This window comes from Gobius niger, assembly GCF_951799975.1.
Source record: "Gobius niger genome assembly, chromosome: 20".
NCBI classification, from domain to species: Eukaryota; Metazoa; Chordata; class Actinopteri; order Gobiiformes; family Gobiidae; genus Gobius; species Gobius niger.
Window position 1 is genome coordinate 1,445,450 of NC_136871.1, and position 24,568 is coordinate 1,470,017.

At 41.0% G+C, this 24,568-nt stretch overlaps 1 protein-coding gene across 1 annotated transcript in view; it reads right to left on the reverse strand.

Annotated features, from left to right (window-relative positions):
* grip2b (glutamate receptor interacting protein 2b) overlaps nt 1-24,027 on the reverse strand; it is a 411,537-nt gene extending 387,510 nt beyond the window's left edge. Inside the window, exon 1 of the mRNA XM_079579372.1 lies at nt 23,823-24,027. Coding sequence (XP_079435498.1) covers nt 23,823-23,961 — 139 coding nt within the window. The 5' untranslated portion in view covers nt 23,962-24,027. The remainder of the gene's footprint in view (nt 1-23,822) is intronic.
* Nucleotides 24,028-24,568: the final 541 nt, after the last annotated feature.

Consider the following 24,568-nt stretch of genomic DNA (forward strand, 5'->3'; position numbering starts at 1 on the left):
TCGGTCCGATCAGGAAAAGTGTCTAAATGAGTGAAAACCGCTCAAAACAAGAAACATTTCCTCAATTCAAGTCATTGAAATTTGACAAAAAAATGACAAAAAATATGACAAAAATTTGATTAAAAAATGACGAAAAAATGACCAAAAATGACAAAAAAATGACAAAAAAATGATTAAAAAATGACGAAAAAATGACGAAAAAATGACGAAAAAATGACGAAAAAATGACAAAAAATGACAAAAAAATGACAAAAATTTGATTAAAAAATGGACGAAAAAATGACAAAAATGTGATGAAAATTTGACCAAAAAAATGACCAAAAAATGACCAAAAAAAATACAAAAAAATGACAAAAAGTTAAGAAGTTGTTGGGCGTTTGTCCGAGATTATTTCACTTGTTCTGAGATGTTTCTGACTCGTTTCGATACATTTCGTCCTTATTTCAGGTCATTTTCTTTGCCAATGGAAGGCAAGAAAGTTGGTCTTATCTCATTGGCAACTTTACTTTCTTATTTCAAGCGAGATTTACCCTAGAACTGGTGTGAAATGTCCTCAAACAAGCAAAGCAAACTTGATCAGGAAAAGTGTCTAAATGAGTGAAAACCGCTCAAAACAAGAAACATTTCCTCAATTCAAGTCATTGAAATTTGACAAAAAAATGACAAAAATATGACAAAAATTTGATGAAAAAATGACGAAAAAATGACAAAAAAATGACAAAAAAATGACAAAAATTAGATTAAAAAATGACGAAAAAATTACAAAAAATGACAAAAAAATGACAAAAATTTGATTAAAAAATGGACGAAAAAATGACAAAAATGTGATGAAAATTTGACAAAAAAAATGACAAAAAATTGACCAAAAAAAATACAAAAAAATGACAAAAAGTTAAGAAGTTGTTGGACATTTGTCCCAGATTATGTCACTTGTTCTGAGATGTGTCTGACTCGTTTCGATGCATTTCGTCCTTATTTCAGGTCATTTTCTTTGCCAATGGAAGGTAAGAAAGTTGGTCTTATCTCATTGGCAATTTTACTTTCTTATTTCAAGCGAGATTTACCCTAGAACTGGTCTGAAATGTCCTCAAACAAGCAAAGCAAACTTGATCAGGAAAAGTGTCTAAATGAGCGAAAACCGCTCAAAACAAGAAACATTTCCTCAATTCAAGTCATTGAAATTTGACAAAAAAATGACAAAAATTTGATTAAAAAATGACCAAAAAATGACAAAAAATGACAAAAAAATGACAAAAATTGGATTAAAAAAGGACGAAAAAATGACAAAAATGTGATGAAAATTTGACCAAAAAAATGACAAAAAATTGACAAAAAACAAAACAAAAAACTGACAAAAAGTCAAGAAGTTGTTGGGCATTTGTCCTGGATTATTTCACTTGTTCTGAGATGTTTCTGACTCGTTTCGATACATTTCGTCCTTATTTCAGGTCATTTTCTTTGCCAATGGGGAAAGAAAGTTGGTCTTGTCTCATTGGCAATTTTACTTTCTTATTTCAAGCGAGATTGACCCTAGAACTGGTCTGAAATGTCCTCAAACAAGCAAAGCAAACTCGGTCCGATCAGGAAAAGTGTCTAAATGAGTGAAAACCGCTCAAAACAAGAAACATTTCCTCAATTCAAGTCATTGAAATTTGACAAAAAAATGATTAAAAAATGGACGAAAAAATGACAAAAATGTGATGAAAATTTGACCAAAAAAATGACAAAAAAATACAAAAAAATGACAAAAAGTTAAGAAGTTGTTGGGCATTTGTCCCAGATTATTTCACTTTTTCTGAGATGTTTCTGACTCGTTTCAATACGTTTCGTCCTTATTTCAGGTCATTTTCTTTGCCAAAGGGGTAAGAAAATTGGTCTTATCTCATTGGCAATTTTACTTTCTTATTTCAAGCGAGATTTACCCTAGAACTGGTCTGAAATGTCCTCAAACAAGCAAAGCAAACTTGGTCCGATCAGGAAAAGTGTCTAAATGAGTGAAAACCGCTCAAAACAAGAAACATTTCCTCAATTCAAGTCATTTAAGCCAATGCTTGATATTCAGTTTTTGCAGTGATGAAGAGGAAGGAGGAGGTGGAGGAGCTGACCAGTGCAGGACACCACGCTCTGAAACAAGGACAAACTCAGGAGGTGCGGTGTTTCAGAGGAGCACTGAAGGCAGTACTCCGGTTTCGCCGACAGGCTGGTGGCGGAGAAAACTTTGATATTTATTGTAGACTGGATTTAACATGACTTTAGCGTGGGATCTGGCAGCCCTTTCTGAGGGGCTCATTCTTTCTGATTGGATAATTGTCTCGAAAACCAAAACAAAATCTCTGTAATCACCCATACGACAATGACTATGATCAAAGTAGTCAGAAGGAAAAAAAATAAACCTCCAGTTACTCCTCTAAGGGCTACACAGCAAAAAGTGGATTCTAGGCAAGTAAAAAATGTCTTACTTTAAGAAATAAGTTCTTATTTTTTCTCTAAAAAGTAATAATGTTTTGCCGAGCAAAGTTTTCTTGTGAAAACAAAATTCTTGTTTTAGGAAATAAAATCCAGCCATTTCTTGTTCAGATATTTTTGCTAAAAAACATGTTAATTTTTCTTGAAACAAGAAAGAAAAACTTTTTTAATACTTCAGTTTTAGACAAAGAATATTTTTCTTATTTTAAGAAAAACTAAGATCAACAACTCTTAATGTAAGAACTGCTTCTCACAGAGAGATAAAACATTCCATTCTTTAAAGTGGGCGGCTCGGTGGCACAGCGGTTAGAGCCTCAGCTTCACAGCTCGAAGGTCCCGGGTTCGATTCCCACCAGGACGGGGCCTTTCTGTGTGGAGCATGTTCTCCCCGTGTCTACCACTAAAAACATGTACAATAGGTGAATCCTCCAGCAGGTGATTCTGACCATCAGCCTGGCTCCACATCATGGAGGCGGGTCTTTAGAACATTTTGCTCAAAAATGTGAGTAATTTAGAACATTTTACTTAAATCAAGCAACATTTAAGTAAAATTTCCCACAATTTTTCACTAAATAAGAATGTTTTTCTTAAATTATTCAATTTTCTGAGGACATTTTGCTTAATTCTAGCTTTTTATTTGCTTAAATTTAGTGTTTCTTTCTTGTTTTATGATGAGAAAAATATTCTAGAAAAAAGAATTCTTAGCAAGAATTGGCAGAATTTTTTCCTTAAAACAAAACAAAATGTCTTATTTTAAGATGTTTTTTCCTTGTTTTTAGGAGGGTGCTTTTTGCAGTGTGCTAACCATGATACTAACACTAGCTTCATGCTACATATGCTAACGTTAGCTGCAGGTGCTGTTTTTTTGCATCTACTGGACAATCTGCATGGACCCGATTTTGCTTTGACTTTCTTTGTGTGTGATAAATATGTTTATAGTTCTCCAGGAAATGGCTAAAAAGAGTGAACAATTCTGATTCCCAATACATACTTCCCTCCCCATGGACTACGCATTTGTCATTGTAGATATTTTCACAGGGCAGATTGTCCAGAAGTTAGAAAGAAAAAGAAAAAACATAACACAAAGCTACCCATTAGCTTGTAGCATGAAGCTAACGTAAAAATTATGGTTAGCATTCCCCATTATTTCTGTATTTATAGGCTGTTGAACCACCTTGCTCCTCTCCTTTGTCTCTGCATCTTTATTTTGGTGAAAATACTTCCATAATCCAGCATGTTTAGAGCAGTGGTGGAGTAATAAGTGAAAGAGTTGCTCTTTTTCCCTCAGTTTCCCCGACTTTGGCCATTTGCGGGTGTTCCCTAAGATGCCATTTGTATCCGTTTCACATTGAATGAATCAAAAGGGACACATTAAACATTATCCAACCTGCGAGAACAACTTGGATTTGTTTAATTACCTTTCAACAAGCCCCAAAACTCAGACTATTGTTCCGAAAAAGCATCTCAAACAACAAACTCTTTGCAGCACTTTTCAGTCGTCCACGCTTTGACACTGGAGCGCGTTTCCAAAATGGACAGAATGGATCAAACTGGATCTTTATGCGACTCAGACACTGACGAGATGGAGAGAATTAGAGAAAGAAAAAGGGATTTGCTCCCACATTTAGCCGCTAAAACATCTCCCAGGAGTTTCCACAGAACCTGACACGACCAGGAGGCTCGAGTCTTTCAGCGCCAGCGCGGCCTTATCAAATCATGGAGCGTGATGCATCGCTGCTGTCAGGAGCGACTGTACTCAGAGGAGCGAACGGGAGCAGGAGCGCAGATACATCCACACGGGACCAAAGAAATGGAAACATATCTCACAAAGTTACGGAGGGAGGAAAGTAAGGACGGCGATGCAGAGGGAAGATCATGTTTGATGTGCAGGAATATAGGAGCAAGTTTTCCCGAAGTCGCATTTCGGTGCATGTCACTAACTGTCGGACTTCTCGGACAATACGTTGGAACTTTTTTCAAATAAAATAAAATAAATACTATCTCAGTTATAAAAATGACATGGACGAGTTCATACGCACAACTTTCGAGGAGCAAAACCGTCACTGTAATGTCAACAAAAACACTGTGTACGTTTCCAATGACATCACACATAGTTCCGCCGGCCATTTTGAATACTCAAGTAGAATTATGCAGTACTACAACATGTAACAATATCTCTACTCGGGAGGAAAATGAAAGATAACTGATTGACAATTTCATTTTTGGCATGTCGAGCTGCAGCAGGATTTACTTAAGGTCTGCTTCACACACTATTTTTACAGTTTGCCATGTCAACAGAGTCCAAGGCTGTGTCCGAATGTCCACACTATTCCCTAACCCTCATTCACTACATAGGCCGCACTATAGAGTCACTGATTCTGTTGGTGATTCGGACACAAGACACAACTTTCTCTGCGCTGCGGCTGCAGATATGTGTTTTTTATTATATTTTTATCTGAATTTATTTATTGTTACAAACGTTTATTTTATGAAACAGAACGACTGTTTTGTCACTTTTACAGGCGTTTCTATCATCACAAAAAAAGGAAAAAAACAATATCACCCCAGCGTCAGGTCAGAGACGCCGAGAGTCGGTCAGAGCCCGGTGTCCGAACACCAGCAGATTGAGCGACTACATCTGATAAAAGTTCAATAAACTCTGGGAATAAAGTATTTCTGTGATAAAAACCAAACTCAGAGACAGTGGAATATTTATGGATTAATACGAGTCAGATACACTTTTACTTCACATGGATTTTACATGAATGGCTTAGATTATCGGGATCTTGTTCTCAGTGAGGGACGGATGGAGCGTGAGATCGACAGACGGATCGGTGCGGCGTCAGCAGTGATGCGGTCGCTGTATCGGTCTGTCGTGGTGAAGAGCGAGCTGAGTCGGGGCAAAGCTCTCGATTTACCGATCGATCTACGTTCCCACTCTCACCTATGGTCATGTGACCCTCACCTATGGTCATGTGATCCTCACCTATGGTCATGTGATCCTCACCTATGGTCATGAGATTTGGGTCATGACCGAAAGGACAAGATCGCGAATACAAGCGGCCGAAATGAGTTTCCTTCGCAGGGTGGCTGGGGGTGAGGAGCTCAGTTACCCGGGAGGAGCTCGGAGTAGAGTCGCTGCTCCTTCACGTCAAAGGAGCAGCTGAGGTGGCTCAGGCATCTGCTCCGGATACCTCCTGGTCGCCTCCCGCGGGAGGTGTTCCAGGCATGTCCTAGTGGGACAAGGACTCATGGAAGACCCAGGACACGGTGGTGGGACTATGTCTCCGAGCTGGCCTGGTGTGGCCTCGGGGTCAGAACAGCTGGAGGAGGTGTGGCCTCGGGGTCAGAACAGCTGGAGGAGGTGTGGCCTCGGGGTCAGAACAGCTGGAGGAGGTGTGTGTGGATCGGGAAGTTTGGGCGTCTCTGCTGAGGCTGCTGCCCCCGCGACCCGGCCCCGGATAAAGCGGAGGATAATGGATGGATGGCCTGGATTATTCGAGAAGAAGCTGTCAGTCATTTAACAGCTCCAGCTAAAGGTTAGCAGCTAACGTTAGCATCTTTTCACTGTAACCGTTTATATTTAGGTCGTTTATTCCTGAGAAACACAAACACTCGACTGAAACAGCTGATTTACTTCAGTCGTGTTTAGTTCACAGACCTGTCTCTGTCAGGCTCTTCTCCCACTCTCACAATGCATTGTGGGAAATATTGACCCGTTTAGTGACCATCGATGCTCACTACTTTTCCGATGCATTGTGGGAAATTTTGAGTGGACGACTTTATTCTCTCTGGACATTCGGACACCCCTACAAAATGGCGTGAGCGCTATATAGTGACTATATAGTGATTATATAGTGACTATATAGTGACTATATAGTCACTATATAGTCACTATATAATCACTATATAGTCACTATATAGGGGATAGTGTGGACATTCGGATACAGCCTCAGTCTGAGTCAGTGTTTTAGTTGCTCAAGATGTTAGCATGCTACCGGATAGCATCTGTCATCAATCACTGTTAATGGCTTCAACACGATAAACACATGTGGCTCACATCTATGAGCACTGAGGAAATACTACAGTAACAGCTCAGCTCTGACCTCTGACCTCTGTCACATGTTGTATCCAAGGTTTGATCTTTGGACTGGGGTTCAGGGCTTTCTCTTGGAGAAGCTAAATGCAAACCAGTAGCATGCTAACATCTTAAACACAGAGTCACTGGTTTCTTCACATAAACGTGCGTCTCTGGGGCCGTGTTTTTACTGTTTTCTTGAGCAATGATTACGAGTTCATGAAAAATGCCACTGTTAATCTCTTCAGTCTTTTTCATCCTGAGTAGAGATATTGTAACATGCTGTAGTATCATCAAAGGAGAAGTCATTGATTCTGTCTCTGAGCACAAGTATCTGGGTGTGATCTTAGATGACAAATTAAAGTGGGATAAAAATATAGATCACGTCACAAAAAAGGGTCAACAGAGACTATACTTTATGAAGAAGCTGGTGTCCTTTCAGGTGGATAGAAACATGTTGAAAATGACAGTGCTTTTGTGGAGAGTGTTCTGACTTTCTGTATCATCTGTTGGTTTTGGGGCCATGACTGAGGCACAAAAGAACTCCCTCAGGAAAATATGTTCAGTCGCAGCAAAATCCTGGGTGTTCCTATGAAGGGTCTGCAGGACATTTACTTTGCTCGAGCTCTGAATAAAGCAGACATAATATTATTGGACTCAAAACATCCTCTGTTTAGAGAGTTTGAGCTGCTCCCCTCAGGTCGAAGGTACAGGAGCCCCGCCCTGACTAAAAACAGGACCAGCCATTTGTGCCACAAGTTATTTTACACTTAAACAAACCAACAATACGAAGTAACCAACCAATTATTATTCTGCACAGCTGGTCTGTCAGAGAAGGTTTTTAAGGAATGTAGAAAACGATTTTAACATAGTTTAAACTGAGGTTGACGGGCCGTGGTTTGTTCTTTGTATGTTGTCACTGTTGTATTTGTGTATTTCCACTCACTACAAATGAATTTCCCCACGGGGACAATACATTTTCTACTACTACTAGTACTGCATAATTGTAGTAATGTAGTGGCAAATCAGGTAATCCCAGTAAATGTATATTCAGATCTTGAGAGGGTGGGGCACCAAAGTAATTTATAATATCTATAATACAACATTGATCTTTGAGGTCAATAGCAAACTGTGCTGTCCATCTAGTTTTGGAGACGTGAAATGAGACAAAACTGAAGAATTGAATTACTGAGTTCCGTTTTCAAATACATCCTGCCCTCATCAGTCCGAGCTCATGAAAAGATGCATGTTTGGAGATAAGATGAGCTCTGTTGATCCCCGAGGCCAAACCGGGTCCTTCCACCTCCTCTGATCATTCACACGTTTGCAGCACGTGGATTATTATCAGTTTCTCCCGACACAATGCAGTAATGTCGCCCAACATTTTCGTCTTCTTCTCTTTGAAATTCAAGATAAACTACTTGTTATTTGAGCAAAACCAAAGCTGCTCGTCAAACTGAGTACAAACCAATTTTGCACTTTTAGATTTGCTCTGACCAAACATTATCCGTTGTAGATCAATAACATCTTCATCTACATTGTCTTTTACTTTCTGTCGTGTGAAGAAGCTAACCAGCCGTGCTATTTCAGCTCGTTTGGCTGTAATCTGAAACATAACTCAGGTTAAGCTCGTGACTGCCCTGTCGCGCTTCGCTGGAGAGGAAGTGTAATTGCATCAGCGCTGGGACCAAATTGGCCTTTACGCCTCGAGAATAAAATATGTGAAGTCTTACATGAAGAGGCTGAAGGGGCGGATGTTTCCCCGGTCTCTCTAAAGCAATGTGGTTAGTGAATGGGGAGAATTGATTTTGAGCTAAAGTGATCGGAGACCCTTTGTTTTCGTGTTAACCTCTTAACCACTCCCTTAAGTGCATTTTCTCCAGGTCGGCTTTACCCAACTCTAAATGCTTCTGGACTGGAGCTTACAGCCTATGCGTTTGTTAAGTGGTGACGTCACAGCTCGACTTCCGGGGTCTTTGATGTGAGAAAATGGCAAAAAACTCTTTAATACAACAATCAATATTTCTGAAACTCGGTACTTCCTGTTTAGCGGAGACAAATGCTAACGGCGGAGCAGCTACACTAGGGGTGAGCTCAAAAAATCGATACAGCAATATATCGTTGCGGGCTTCTAGACAATACACATATCGATACGGTAGCCGCAGTATCGATACTTGATCTTGAACTTTTTCATCATTTTTTTTCTCATTTTTTTCATTTTTTTTTCATTTTTTTTTTCATTTTTTTGTTTTTTTTTTCTTTTTTTAATCAAATTTTTTTCATTTTTTTTTCATTTTTTTGTCTTTTTATTTTTCATTTTTTCGTCAATTTTTTCTCAAATTTTTGTCACATTTTTTTTGTCTTTTTTTTCACTTTTAAAAAAAAATTGTTGAATTTTTTATCATTTTTTTCAATTTTTTTTCTTTTTTTTCACTTTTTTAATCAAATTTTTTTCATTTTTTGTCAATTATTTTCCTTTTTTTTTTTTTCATTTTTTTGTCAATTTTTTATCAAATTTTTGTCACATTTCTTTTTCATTTTTTTGTCACTTTTTAAAAAAAATTGTCAAATTTTTTATCATTTTTTTTCAATTTTTTATCATTTTTTTTCTTCATTTTTTTGTCAAATTTTTATCAAATTTTTGTCATTTTTTCGTCAATGTTTTCTCACTTTTTTCTCACATTTCCATCATTGTTTTCGTCTCAGTTTTGTCGCTATTTTCTCCCCTTTTTTCCAGAAGCTTTTGGATTGGGGTAAAGCCAAACTGGAGAAAATGTGCTCGGTTCAGGCGGGAGTTAAGGGGTTAAAGGCCCTGTTTTTCCCATTGTCTGACCCGGGTGGGGGTCGCGATCCTAATTAACTGTTATAATGGGCGTCGCGGCTCTAAAAGGTTGAGAACCCCTGTGATAGACTATTGTGGCGCAGGAGGAAGCGGATCAGAGGAGGACACCAGGCAGCCAGGCTTCTTCCAGGAGCTACGCTTTCCCCCCACAACGGTGGAACGCTCAGCGGCAGCGGCTCAGGACTAACACATGAACACCATTTTGTTGTAGGGTTGTACAATGACAAATATAGCTTTAAACTACATCAGAGAGCTCCAGACTTTGCATTTTTCTTCTGATTTGTGTCCTCCAGGAGCACGTGATCGTCCTTCACCCACTGATACACTGTGTTACATCTGTGTCTGTCATGTAAAATGTCTTTTGTTTTGTTTTTAATTGTGAATCAATCAGTTATCGCTAGAACCCGTACTTTTAACATGTTTTTCCACAAATGGAGAAAACATGAAAAGAAGAAATCCGAGAAAATCCGAGCCTGTTTCACAAGGGCAAAGTGAATAAGAAATGTTAATTTAATTCAGTGCGACAACAAAAGGCATTGTGTTGTCAGAAAAGCTGAATTATACCATCAAAAGCGAAGCACCTTTCTGCGACGCCCCTGTTGTCTGCGGGAAAAACAACGTTCCTGTGGCCCTGATGTCTGCGTTTGAAGATGGCGGCGCCTCTTCAGCCCACGCTTTCAAAAGCCTCATTTAAATATTTCCAATTGTGGAGCTCTTGATGTGTCTGCACTTATCGCCCAGTCAATGGGACCAAAGCACTTCCGCCAACAAGACAGAAGCCACGAAAGAGGGACGGGCACAGGGTGGGTCCAAACGATGACTCAGCCAAGCAAACGCCTAAATATGTCTCGAAAACAACAGACGAGCTGAGCCTTGTCTCAATGAGGAAGAAACCAAAACAGTCTTAAACCAAACATGTCATAACTGTGTTCAAATGAGCCCGGTGTAAACAATAAACAACAGTAAAACATGAACATTAAGCACTTTCAATAAAGCTAAAAACACCTGCTCTGTAGTTAAGACTTGAAATGATAAGTGAGGTGAATGTTCTGGTCAAATATTTAACTCTGTACTTGGCGTGAAAGGTTTGAGAACCACTTGTCTAAATTTGCTAAACGGACTTTGTGCACAGCAAATGCCCGTGCTGGTGTTTTGATCACGTTTGAATTGTAGCGCTACAGCGAGACCATGAATATATTCTCTCTCGGGAGATGGACGGTGTTTAACTCACAGTGGGAGAAATACTTATTAGTTTGTCCTGCAAAAGCTTAATAAGTGATGTAAGAGCGAAGGGAAGGCATCAAGGAGTGTGTTTACAAGGGCTTGAGTTTCCCGTTTTTTTTTCGGGAGGTTTTAATATTCCGAAACTCCCGTTTCTGGAGTCAAGAGGAGATTGTGTTTTTTATTTATGTGATTTCAGCAAAACTGTCAGTGACAGTATCAAGGCGGCTGGTTTTCCTCTGGACGCAGAAAAGAGTCGACCACGACACAGAGACGGATAAAGTTTTTCCTCCACTAAGTCTCAGTGAACTCCATCAGCTCCGCTCTCTCACACCCGCCCTGGATTGAAACCTTGACCCTGTGGTGTCTGGTCCGCTCTGTGGCAAAGACAGACCCAGGACCGGTGAAGATAAGGAATTATCCAAAATCTGCCATTGCTGTAGCTCAGGATGTAGTGGATGAACAATATATTGAGCCCAAAGTGTGCATTCAAAAGAACAAGGCCCACAATAAGACACACATTTATGCTTTTAATATTTTCACCGTATTGTGCTCAATAATAGAATGTTTGCGCCTGTGCGGACAGAGCTTAAATACGAAAAGTGGAGTTTCCTTATTTGATCATGTAAACAAGGGCTTTGAGTTTCCTGTTTTCTCAGTTACATAAACACCACATCCTGAAAACACCACCAGTCACCGGAATAAAACAAATAACCGGGAAATTCAAGCCCTTGTAAACGCACTCAAGGGCTCGTTGTCTGTGCTGTTTGTAGCACACGCCTCAGCCGACCCTTTTTCCTCTAAGCGACGCCGTCAGGCGACCGGCAAGAGCACGGACAACCTGCTGTTCGCATGCAGATTACAACTTCGTCTTGAGCAACGCAGTTGTTGCGTCAGGCGGAAGATCTGGCCCACAGGGTGTTAAAGAGTCTGTTTAGTCTGTTTAGTTTAGACCTTTCACACCGAGCTCTTTTGATTCCTTCAGTTTAAGCTTTGTGTTTATGTGTCACCAGTATCGGTCGCATTCACCGATACTGGTGAATCCGCCCTGTTTGGATGCACGCGCAGCAGTCAGATGTCGTGCACTCGCGTTGTTGTGATGGCGGGTTGTCCTCGGGCAGCAGCACCGCGGTCCATATGGACCCGTGGGTAATGCCCGCGGCCGGTGGGACCGTCACGTGGGGCCGGCCACGGATGTAATAAAAATAATAAGAGTAATAATGCATGACGCTCAAAGTCGCTTAACAATTTGATGCATTATTCATTCACTCCATGATAAGCGAGGCAACCACATCAGCCCCCACCACCAACCATGCACACACTCAGTACTGTCGCCAGGCTTCCAGGTGTCCCCAAACAGTCTCCCATCCCAGTCCTAACCAGGCCCTTCCCTGCTTAGCTTCAAAGTCGGTATGGGAAATAAACATGGCGGCGCCCAGGCGGCGGCCATTGAGATTGCGGTTTCTATTATAGATTGTACTAGAAGTTACTTGTGCATGTTCAAATGAAAAAAATAAAAAATCATCAATTTATCCTGTCATTGTAGAGTGAGAGAAATCAGACAAATAGGATATGGGGCCCATTGTACTTAACTACGGCCCTGACGCCACGTTAAATATTTGACCTTCCAAGTACCGCCTGGACCGGATCAAGACTCTGACTTTATTATGTCTAATCTGAGTCCATGCCCCTATTGTGCATGTTTAAACAGTCTTCAGGGATAAGCAGTTAAATGTATAATAACAATAAGAGCTAAATTGAGATAGATTTCTTCTTTGGCAGATGAAAAAGGCCGCACTAAACCTGCAGCAACACTCACAAAACAGTGAGTAACGCTGAATTAACATTTGTGACAACGCTCTCTTTAGAATCAGCGCGTCCTCCTACATTTCACACACTGGGCATTGTTATTCCAAATGTGCCTCGCTTTCAACTCCCTGTCAGTCGGCCCCGTATGTCTCTGACAATCTCATCACTTGTGTTCCTGCAGAAATCAGCCCGAGCAGCCGAGTCCAGCCCGCGGCATTTCAATTAACCGGACCCAAGTGGACCAAATGGGGCCTAAATAAGGAAGATGACTAGATTGTGCAAAATAGCCTAAATTACCGCGTGTCTGGTGGACGTTGAAAGCGTGTTTATACGGAGCCCTTTGTGCTCCCTGCGGCAAAAGAAAGGGGAAAATACAGAGTGTACCTTTGCGTATGAATGCCGGATGAGGTAAAGTGATGTTCCCTGTGGCAGAAACACAAACAGAAAGGAGAGGCGGGAGATGTAACCAGAGAAATGTCAACAATAAACTGGATGACAAAGGTTTGAGATGAGAGGAAGGAACTTGTTGTCGGGGAAAAGTAGCGTATAGATGCAGCGGGAAGCAGAATGTTTGCAAAGTTAGTTTTGCCGGATGTAGGAAGGTCCAATTACAGGACAATGTGAGCCCTGATCCAAGATACTGTTGTGTGAATTTACTGTTTATGTCCCTGATGGCATGGTTATGTACCAAGATGACGAAGCCAGGATTCATCAGGCTCGAAGTGTGAGAGTGATTCAGGGAGCACACAAGGATTAGCTAAACCTCATTGAGAGTCTTTGGGATGTGCTATAGTAGTGGTCGTACCCCTAACCCGTAATAATGCATTGCACTGCAAAAAGTGTTTAACTAGATCAGGATAAACATCTCAATTTGAGCACAATAATCCGAATTTTAGTTGTTGTGACTGGTTAAGAAGTTGTTGGGCATTTGTCCTGGATTATTTCACTTGTTCTGAGACGTTTCTGACTCGTTTCGATACGTTTCGTCCTTATTTCAGGTCATTTTCTTTGCCAATGGGGAAAGAAAATTGGTCTTATCTCATTGGCAGTTTTACTTTCTTATTTCAAGTGAGATTTACCCTAGAACTGGTCTGAAATGTCCTCAAACAAGCAAAGGGAACTCGGTCCGATCAGGAAAAGTGTCTAAATGAGTGAAAACCGCTCAAAACAAGAAACATTTCCTCAATTCAAGTCATTTAAGCCAATGCTTGATATTTACTTTTTGTAGTGTGGTTTTATAGAGCGCCCCTCCGACCAGGGGCGGACTGGCCGTATGTCCATTCTGGAAGAGCACAGAAGGGCCACCGGTCCCGCCTCAACCGAGCTTTACCCAAATCTAAAAGCTAAAAAGAAAAGCATCAAAAAGAGGATGAAAAGAAAACAAAACCGTGAGAAAAACACGGACAAAAAATGATAGAAAAAATAGTTAAAAAAACAACAAAAATATGAGAAAAATGTGGCGACGTGACGAAAAGTTTCTGTCACTTTTGTAGGTCTTAGCTTTCAAATGAGGCGTTACACTGTTGATCTCCAGTCGAGAAGCTTTTAGATTTGGGTAAAGCCCAGTATCACAAAACATGAATCTAATTCCGTGGAGTATGGTGCACCACAAGGTTCAATTTTGGGACTGTTATTATTTTCATTTTTTTCATTTCATTTTATTTATTTATTTCATTCAAAGTGATGTTATGCAATCACTATAAAACCGCCAACACAGTATGAATGAAACGGAGCAGAGGAGAAGAACAAGTCTGATAATATCTGCCCCTTTTGTTACTTCACACTGTTGTCCTTTGGAAAATGGTATGTATTTATGTCTACATACATATATTTACAGTCTTTTGTGTGTATATATATATATTTACAGTATTAACAGATGTTTTTGTATTCTATATTCAGTTTTCAATATATAAAATACAGAACCTTCGTATTGTTGAATGTTTACAAATGGTCAAAAAGAGTGGTAAAACTGGAGCCGCTGCAGATCCAGGACTACAGATCCACGGCCGTCTTACATCGGACCCGTCCAGTCATCAAATCCGATCCAATCCGATATTCTAAAAAAGCCTGATCGGCTACGGATGCCGATACTGAATATCGGATCAGTACATATAGTTCTGGCAAATTTACGGAAGTGTATTGGCTATTTTCCACCCTTTTGCAGCCCTACTTTGGATAACGGAAGAAAATCAACTATGACGCTAACTCTGGCATATCCACACTTTCTGCTGACATGATGATTGATGATTGTCCAATAAATCAAATCAAATCAAATAACGTTCTCTGTGGCCCTGAGCTTCTCCAGCAGACGGTTCCAGAGGCGAGGGCACTGGGAAGCCGCCTCCCTGTGAGCGCGTGTCCTGACTTTGTGAAGGACGAGGAGACTCTGTATGAAGTCGGCAGATCAAAGAGCAGATCCCAAAGATTCGGCTCTCAGTGATAAATCCCATCACGAATCGCGGCAAACTCACACTGGCAAAGCTTTTCCATGACTGATGCACGTGGGTTCCATATTCCCACTCCTCTTTCCCAGGTAAAAAAGCCTTCGTGTAATGAAGAGTAATGGTCCGGGGTTTGCGGCAGGTGCAGGGCCCGCTCCTCTGCACGGTGTCATATTTCAGACCGGTGTAAGTCTGTGTCCGTGCTTCACCCAAACACTTTCCTCTGAGCGCTGATTCGTCATGGAGATGGCTTTTCCCGCGCCGCTGCTCCCTGGACTCACTGACGGAGGAGTTTAATCCCAGAAAAGTGCTCATTAGAAAAAAAGAAGTAGGAGTAAAAAGGCTCATTTATTGTGTTGACATCGCAGCACCTTTTTAATTAAAGCCATAGAGTGAAAGAAATCATCCAGTGAAGAGGAGAATGTGAGAAAGTATGTTTGTGGGGGGAAATAATGTGAAATCCATGTGCCTTCACTGTGAGTGGGCTCGTCTCTCCTCAGAACTGCTTTGCGACTTTGCGGGGAGTGTGAAATCATCAGCTCGTCTCCACAGAGGGAACATATTGAATGTGTGATGTTGTAAAGCGCCTCGGTCACATCGTAACAGATCGTGAGCCGCCATGTTGTCTGCACAAGCGAACGTTCTGTCATGGAAGTGCTGATCCTGCTCTGGACAGGTGAAACTAGCTTACTGCTCACCTCTGCACACCGCACATGGGGGAATTATCAAAAGTTCAGCTTCCAGAGACTTACAGATGCGTACAATGATGCATTAAGGTGAGACTCTGCAGGTGAATAGGGAAAAAAACTAAATGTAGCGATATCAATTCGAAGCTTTTGCTGAACATCACAGATACAAATATGAGAAAAAAATGTATTGCATTTTTTCTGTCATTTTATGTTTTCACATAAAAATAAGGTATTTTGAGCATTAAAATGGCCAAAACTGCCGATATTTTGGGAAATCAAAATAATGAATTGATCCAGATTAAATGTTATGGTTTTATTTTATTGACATATTAGTAACTCAGATTTTTTCTGAGAGGATTTTGGATATTTTGTTTAGTTTTTCAATAAACTAATCATCAGTGAAAAAATCTGTAAAAACTCAAATTCCGCCTGTTTTTTTGGTTTCAAAGCTGAATAAATCAGGCTAGGAATTAGATATTAAAAAATCCCTCTGAAAAAACCTTCAGAATCTTGTTGTGTCTCAGCCTGTAAAGTGTGGAGTCTGTGGGAGCTTCTATAAGGGCTCAGGCTCTGCCCGAGTGCGGCTTCTCTCATTCAGAGAAAACCAGCCCTGAAGTTTTGTAGCGAGTGCGCATGCTCGGCCCGTTCTTCCACTTTTCCGCTCCAGCGTCTCGTAGGAGGAAAAACACCATATTTGGGTGAAAGCGTCATCACGGGGCCCCTTAGCAGGACACGTGGATGTCAAATCTGTCAATATTTATGAATGAAAACCCGCGGGAAAGACGGCCTTTCTACTTCCGGGTCGCCCCCACCTCGCAGACAAAACATCATCAAATAAACATCATCATTTTTATATCTGACATGAAAACTAAGATGTAAAGGGAGGAAAACAGATACAAATCTCCACTTCCACCACTGCGGGAAACATCAATACTTTCACCTAAAGTGTCTCGTCTTAAGAATTGTATTTAAAAAATCTCTGACGGACAAATGCCAGTGAACACTTCAATCAAGTAAACTCTCGTGTCGTCTTAAGAAACCTGATGTTTAAGCAGAGCCGGTGCAGGCCCTTCTGGGGCCCTAGGCAAAAACCCACACAGGGGCCCTACAGTACAGCGAACCCATATACGATCAAAAACGACAAAGCCACTGTGAGACTGGGATTTAGGACAACTACTAGTCGTCTATTTCCCAACTTTTTAAAATGAAAAATGACAAATGGTTACATGCTCTCACCTCTGGTCCCTGACCCACAGTTTGGGAATGTATTTTCCTCCCCTACATGTTCCAGCCATGTCCTAAGGTGTAGAATGAGCTCAGACCTGCACTGATACTCAAAAAGGTGTCATTTCGGGTCAGAAGTGCCGTCATGCACGAGCTTAATATAGAAGCTGCAGCTACACGTATGACCTGAGGTGGCAGTAGTGAGTCTAAAATGGCCAACTTGCATCTAGCCCCTTTAAAACCAACTGAAACCTGCACCTGACTGTTATTTCTGTCTGACCACTGAGATTATCCCAATTCGTTTTAGACTGTGCACATTCAAAGAACCAGGGTTACTGTAACTAACTGTTCTATTAGGGGTGTGACGGTTCACGGGGATGTATTGAACTGTTTCGGTTCGGCCTGTTCGGTTCGGTCCACTTGCGTACCGTTTCAGTGTGTTATTTTCATTAAATAATGTAAATTTATTATTAGCGTCATATTAAGCGCCGCGGAACAAAGTTCCTACGCAAGTTTCCGCACGGACGCTATTGAGTGACGTACATTGAAGCTGCACGAGAGAAACGGCGTCATGGCAACAGCGAAAGAGAAGCCAGAGCTGGAAGACCCTCCACATCACTACAGTCTCCTGTTTGAACACTTTGTCTGACAGGGACAGACGAGTGGATAAACAGACGAGTGGATAAACAGACGAGTGGATAAACAGACGAGTGGATAAACAGACGAGTGGATAAACAGACGAGTGGATAAACAGACGAGTGGGTAAACAGACGAGTGGATAAACAGACGAGTGGATAAATCCAAAGTTGTGCCGACATTGTTCCACGGAGATCGGGTTTGCAGCAGCAACACATCAAACATGTTAACGCATTTAAAACGGCATCATCCGAATGTGAAAACCACGTCTACTAAAGAAAAGCAGCCTCGTGCAAACACGGCTGACGTCGGCATCAAACAACCCCCGTCCAGTAGTTCAGATCAGGCTAAAGCATCACGCCTGGTACAGGTGTTTTCATCGCTACGGATTTGTGTCATATTCAGCTGTTGAAGGCGCTTTAAGTATTTGATTAAAAGTCTTGAGCTTCGCTACAATATCCCATCACGTCCGCACTTCAATCAAAAAGTTATACCAGCACTTCATGAAAAAGCTCAAACTGATGTGGTATCTATCTGTAGTATCTGTAGTATCTATCTGTCTGTCGGCACATTTCACAGTTTGTAGGGTCACTGTTCTGGGCCAGTTTCACAGAAATGCTGAAAAACTCACCTGCAAATTCATGAAATTGCTACAAACACTTTATAATTAGATGAGGTGTTTTTTTTGTTTTGTTTTTTTCCACGACAAATGTCTGACTTTCCAATACACTAAGGGAAAACAAAAGAGGTTTCGTTCCACCATAAGAGTAAAATCAGGTCTAGTGTCTTTAAGTGTTTAGACTAAACACATAGAAGCTCTGGAAATCTCTGACGTTTTGAATGTGGAAAAGGGAGAAGAAACATTTCAAAAATTCAAAAATTGATGAGGTTTAGCAGGACAGTAAACATGGCCGACAACATCCAAATCATCAACACTTCCCCGTAATCACACAACTTTCAGTGCATTCATTAATTGAGATGCAAATAGGTCGACTCGACATGAATAATAATATCACTGCATAAACAGCTCGTGGGTGAACTTTACGGTCGTCCCCCTGAAATATCAAAGCTCACAACAACTGGAACGTTAAATGATATACGCTACACGCTTCACTAAAGGAAATGAAAAGGTTGTTGCTTTTTTTTTGCTTGCTTTTCAAAATGACCTCTCGAGTCCACCGTATACGTGCTCGGGTGCTGTTTGAAGTATGGCTGGAGCTAATTTATTTTTCATAGCGTGATTAGAAAGATTGTTTGATCAGAGACTGTAAAGGAGGGGGGAGAGCGCGGGTCTATAGGCTGGACACTTTTTAATATCTAATTCCTAGCCTGATTTATTCAGCCTTGAAACAAAACAAAAAACAGGCGGAATTTGAGTTTTTACAGATTTTTTCACTGATGATTAGTTTATTGAAAAACTAAACAAAATATCCAAAATCCCTCTGAAAAAATCTTAGTTACTAATATGTCAATAAAATAAAACCATAACATTTAATCTGGCTCAATTCATTATTTTGATTTCGTTGCCCAAAATATTGGCAATTCTGGCCATTTTAATGCTCAAAATGCCTTATTTTTATGTGAAAACATAAAATGACAGAAAAAGTGCAATAAATTTTTTCTCATATTTATATCTGTGATGTTCAGCAAAAGCTTCAAATTGACATCTCTACATTTATTTATTTTCCCCTATTCACCTGCAGTGTCTCGCCTTAAGTGACGTTAGCCCGCAGTTAGCTTTGCCCATTAGCCTGTTAGCTTCTTCTTTGTGATTCCATTAGTGTGTATTGGTGGCTCCGGTCCAGTGGCAGTCAAGTTGCAAACATGGTTTTCTGACCAGATACACCAGGGGCGATGAAAGACCCACTAATCATCCCATTAACACTTGTCTTACCCCCACAGGGACTAGGGAGAGGATTTATTAAGGTGAGCACAGCCTTAATGGTGACTCGCTCTTATGACTTTATGGTTGGGAATAAAAACTTAATATCACCGACCAAACCTTTGCTCATTTTGCTCTTTATTTTTAAGCATTTTCTAATTCACAGATCAGATTTTCAGTGGTGAATGCAAATTAGGTGCAACCTGCCCACAAACAGCTGTATCTTAGTCCCAGCTTGCACCCATTATTCTGCACCGGTCTTTATAAACGTTCAGTGGGAAAAACATAATAATAATATGATCTACATCCAGAAGCAGAATGGTTTATTTGCAAGTAAAGTCCAGATCGCGGTTCTGGGTCTGTATAGTGAAATCCTCATTCAGATTGTTTGGCTTATGCATCCGACGTTCACGCACCTGTGCTGACCGGGCACAAAAACACTGGCCTCCGTATCATGTGTGGGAAATGCTAATGACTTTTCACATTATTCCGAAAACCGTCCACTTAGCCATTTTCTACCCGGGAGCAAAACGCGCCATCGTTCGGTCAACTCTTCTTCTGTAAATATGCATGAGCTCAAACAAGTTATTAAATCTGTAACGCAGCTCGGGGGGCGGGGCTCGTTGGGGGAAGGCGCTTTGGGAGGTCAGAGGGCACGGAGAGGAAAAAGACCTAGTTCAGAAATGATGGAAACGGGAAATCAAAAACATTCTGAGTATTCTTCAAATTGTTCTCATGTTATGGTGCGTTTGCGGGTCGGTGAATAAGATGAACAGGATGAGACGAGCGTTACTGTGTGGATGAAACAAAACTCACTTTCCACGGTTTCAAGGTGGTTCTCTTTCTTGTATGTCATGGCGACGCGTAAACAAGCAGCAACTTCGCCCTCTCTTGGTACAACCGTGTTTTTGCCTTTTTTCTGTGAACTACATTTGATTTTCGGTGTTCCACTTTGTTTCACTGAATGCCTTTGTACATTTTTTTTGAGGTTCAGTGGATTTTTTTTTTTTTTACTGCCCAAAGTCCATATGAAGGACCCAGGTTTTTGAAAAGTAAACAAACAGCTAGTTTATGAGCTAAAAGCATTTGAGACCAAGGCTGCATCTGAAACCATCACATCATATCCTCTAAGCTCTAACACGAGCAACTAACTCCTTAACCTTTCATGGGTCGACTGTTAGATCTGTGCAGTTCGGGAACTAGAGCTTCAGCTGCATTTGAACAATCCGTCCGTCCTTAAACAGGGGAAAGGGAAGTGACATCACCAACAGCTGTTTTTCTTCTTCTTTAACGTTATTGGTGGAGTGAGGCCAAACAAAAGTGCATGTCGCCCCCTAGTGTCCAACAACAACATAGTGTCCAAACAAAGACATTTAAGGAGAAAAATAAATCCAAATGATCCAAACATTTCCCTTTAGTCTTATTTTATTTCAGCAGCTGTTTCTTAAAGCGACAGCAGCAAATGATCCATGTGGTTTAAGTTTCTACTAAATGAAAACAAAAGCATTTAATCTGTTTCCTGAGTTTCCTCTTTAACACTGACATGTGACTGAGCTGTGGAGACGACAACATGGATTTATCACTTTATAAAGTTTGGCTTGTGCAGAATCTTTTTATTATTATTATTTTTATTATTAACTGTGCTCCTGTCAATCAACAGTGGTTGTGCAGAATCACTGAGGGTGGGGGCGAGGGGGGTGGGGGGGTTTGGCGCAGTGGCTTGTGGGATGGCACATAGCTCCTAATCACTGGTTAGTTAGCACCAGGAGTAATTTGGCATCCGCACAGTAAAGTGAAGATTTCTGTGCGGATTTCAAACTACTCCTGGTATTACTACGCCTTACAATATAGTTCCCCCTTTTATCCGCTTAGAAAATCCACATTGTTTAATTGTGTGTAATTATACTTTGTAGTGGAACACTTCACGTAACCATATTTAAATAGGGGAAACGTGGAAGAGCTTGGTAGCTTCTATCTTGACCTGTTTTGGAGCTATAGAGGAGAGAGGGAGAGGCTAAATGCTAACGCCGTCTGCGCTGTGTTTACGTGACTGAAGATCAGACAGGTCCTAAAGAACTCGTCAAAGCTCAGGTAAGAAGATATCTCAGTGTGGAAAAACGCTGGCCTGTTCCTTTAACAGCATTACACTTCCACAAAAGCTAAATAGAAAGTGTATGGATTAGAAAAAAAGATCATTAATATCAGTCACTGGGTCCATGATCTCTCTGTACAAGACCAAAAATAATAAATAATAATAAAATATGTATATAATAGTCTAGGCCTTTAGAATGTTGTGATGTCACCTGACACCCTGCCATTGCTCATCTGTCAGTACGAGCTGCTTCCGTCTGGGGTTTCGGATCCCACTCTGTGCACGACCGCTATAAAGACTCCTGTGCATCACACTCCATCAAGTTAATCCATGAGAACAATGTGACGGTGTCAGAGCACTGGGGGTGTTTTGTTTTGGTTTATTTCTGTAATGTCCTTTTTTTTTACAACGTGTTAATGTCTTTGTTTTTGCTCGATGTTTGCAACTGACTTTCCTCAAATTTCTCCCTCGGGAGACGAGATAATAAATGAATCCTGAAAGTTTGGATGAGGCATACACGCTATAAAAGTAACTTTTCACCTTATTTCGCTTGTGTGTTTTTTATTCAACATGTTTGTGGACTTTCTGTGAACGAGCGAGTGTTAATTATCGAGTCTTTCACAGCTTTTTAACGATGCTGGATATTGAGGTCTCTTACTCCCACACACTCTCTGTCCCGACCTCCGCACCAATTATGTTTCTATTTTAACTGATAAGAAACATTCCACATCCTCTCTCTCTGCTCCCGAGGGAATCGGTCACTGTCTCGCCTCTACATCCCGCCTTTGTCCCACCTCCCCAACCAAAATGTGGATCAACTTTATTTTCCAGCTCCATAAGCGCCGATCGGATCAAGCTCCACAGGAAAGAGAACGGCAACATCTGGGTTTTCAGAGTAAATACCCTCCACACTGACTTTATTTAATTTAAATGTCTCTATTGCACACATTATAACAGGCAGAACATGTGGGGGTTACTGTGGCCTGTTTCTGTAGTTTGTTAGTGTCCATACATAATGCTCAGACGGGCAGATTTATCATGTTATTATTTATGCATTTACTGATATTAAGCGTTGTCTGCATGGTTTACTTTGATGAATGGCAGAAAGGTTTGTGAAATTGAGCTTTCAGCATCGGAAAACATAAAAATAAAGGTTATGTGTGTGCCCCGTCATGAGAACCAGGGACACAAGTCGGCTTCAACTCCGTTTCCCACAAATCAAAAGAAGACTTTTTTTTTGAAAATTGGTGATTCTTGCTTTTTTGCATTCTTTGATTCTTTTAGTTGAGATCACGAAGAAGCCTCACCGTGTTTTAGATAACACTATTGGAATGTTTAAAAGCGTGAAATTTGAGGCCGGCTGCTGTTGCTAATACTCTGAATAGCCGAATGCTAACGCTGGAATACTACTGCATGGAACACTACTACAGAAGTTTGTTTTTCTGCGCTAAACCAGTGAACTTTTCCAGGCTAACCTTTCCAGTGAGACTGATGATGTCCTGGCTTTAAGCATGACACAGCATCCCTTGCCTGTGGCCGCTGTGTCATGTGTCATTGCTTTTTGATGAGGCGGCCTCATCAACAATGTGGAAAATGTGAAATCTATATTGTAAGGCGTAATAATACCAGGAGCAGTTCGAAATCCGCGCAGTAATCTTCACTTTACTGTGCGGATGCCGAACTACTCCTGGTATTATTACGCCTTACAATATAGTCCCCCCTTTTATCCGCTTAGAAAATCCACATTGTTTAATTGTGTGTAATTATACTTTGTAGTGGAACACTTCACGTAACCATATTTAAATAGGGGAAACGTGGAAGAGCTTGGTAGCTTCTATCTTGACCTGTTTTGGAGCTATAGAGGAGAGAGGGAGAGGCTAAATGCTAACGCCGTCTGTGCTGTGTTTACGTGACTGAAGATCAGACAGGTCCTAAAGAACTCGTCAAAGCTCAGGTAAGAACATATCTCAGTGTGGAAAAACGCTGGCCTGTTCCTTTAACAATCTGTGAAAAGCTCAAAATGCCCCAGAAGTGACATGTGTCCCCGATTCCTGTGACTGGGCTCATATATAGATATGTATTATTGGTAAAGCAGTCGTCTCTAACGCAGTACTTTCATAATAAAGCAGTAATTGTTGGTTTTCCAGGTAACCTAACATGCCCGTTTTAAAAGTTACACTTCCCAACACGGGCAACCAAACTCTAACTTTAGACATCCATATGCTTGAAATGATCACCAATGTGAAAAACTCATATTTACCCGTCTGTCACTGTCACTGCTGGAACGAGGAGCTGCTTTACTATTCTTAGCTACTCGCTGCTCTGTTTACACCAACGTAACTTTCCTGTGTGCTGAAGCCACTCACACTCAGCCCCGCCTCCCTCCCAGCGCACCGTTCTATCTGCACTCCGAGCACAGCCCTACAGTATCGTTTCTCTCACCGCTGATGCAGAGGCTGAAGCGGCACAGCTCGTCACACAGCGTATCCGGGCTCTCCAGCTCTCCCTGTCCTCCCACTCGCCTCTTCTTCCTCGGGGACATCCTCTTCACCATCTGCATCACGCGCTCCACTTTGTCCATGGCGATAATCCAAACGAGACGATGTTTTGTACACGGGGGACGGGAAGTGTCCACTCTGATATCGAGTTGTTTGTTCAGTTTCTTTGGTGTCAAGGACTCAGAGAACTGAAGAGTAGAGAAATTGTCCAGTCTTTTTGGCTTGAAGATGTTGGTAAGGATTTCCTTTGACTAACAACTGGAAAACAATACGGGAAGAACTTTGTCTTCTATACTAAGTCACCTTTCCATTCCTATTTTGCTTTGAAAATGTCCAATTTATTCTTACTTTGCCTTGCACAACATGAACTAGGATTCAGTGAAACATGAAGGTAACTCTTGGGTAAAAGAGTCCTTAAAATCCAGTTGAAAAGGAGACTAAAGGAGACTCTTGAGTGTGAGGCGAAAAGTCTTCAATTTCCGAAGACTCCGGTAAAGATGACGGCTTTTGGTAAGTCCTTGCAATGGAAACTCGTAATGAACCACTCTTCAATTTAAAAGTCGACTTTCTCGGCCCCAAATCTCCAATTATTGCTATAAAAATGTTTTCCTTTGCCTGAAATTGAGAAGCCACAACTTCCGATATCGACTTTTCTATGTAGACGTTCACATTGTTGGTCCCAAACTTTGT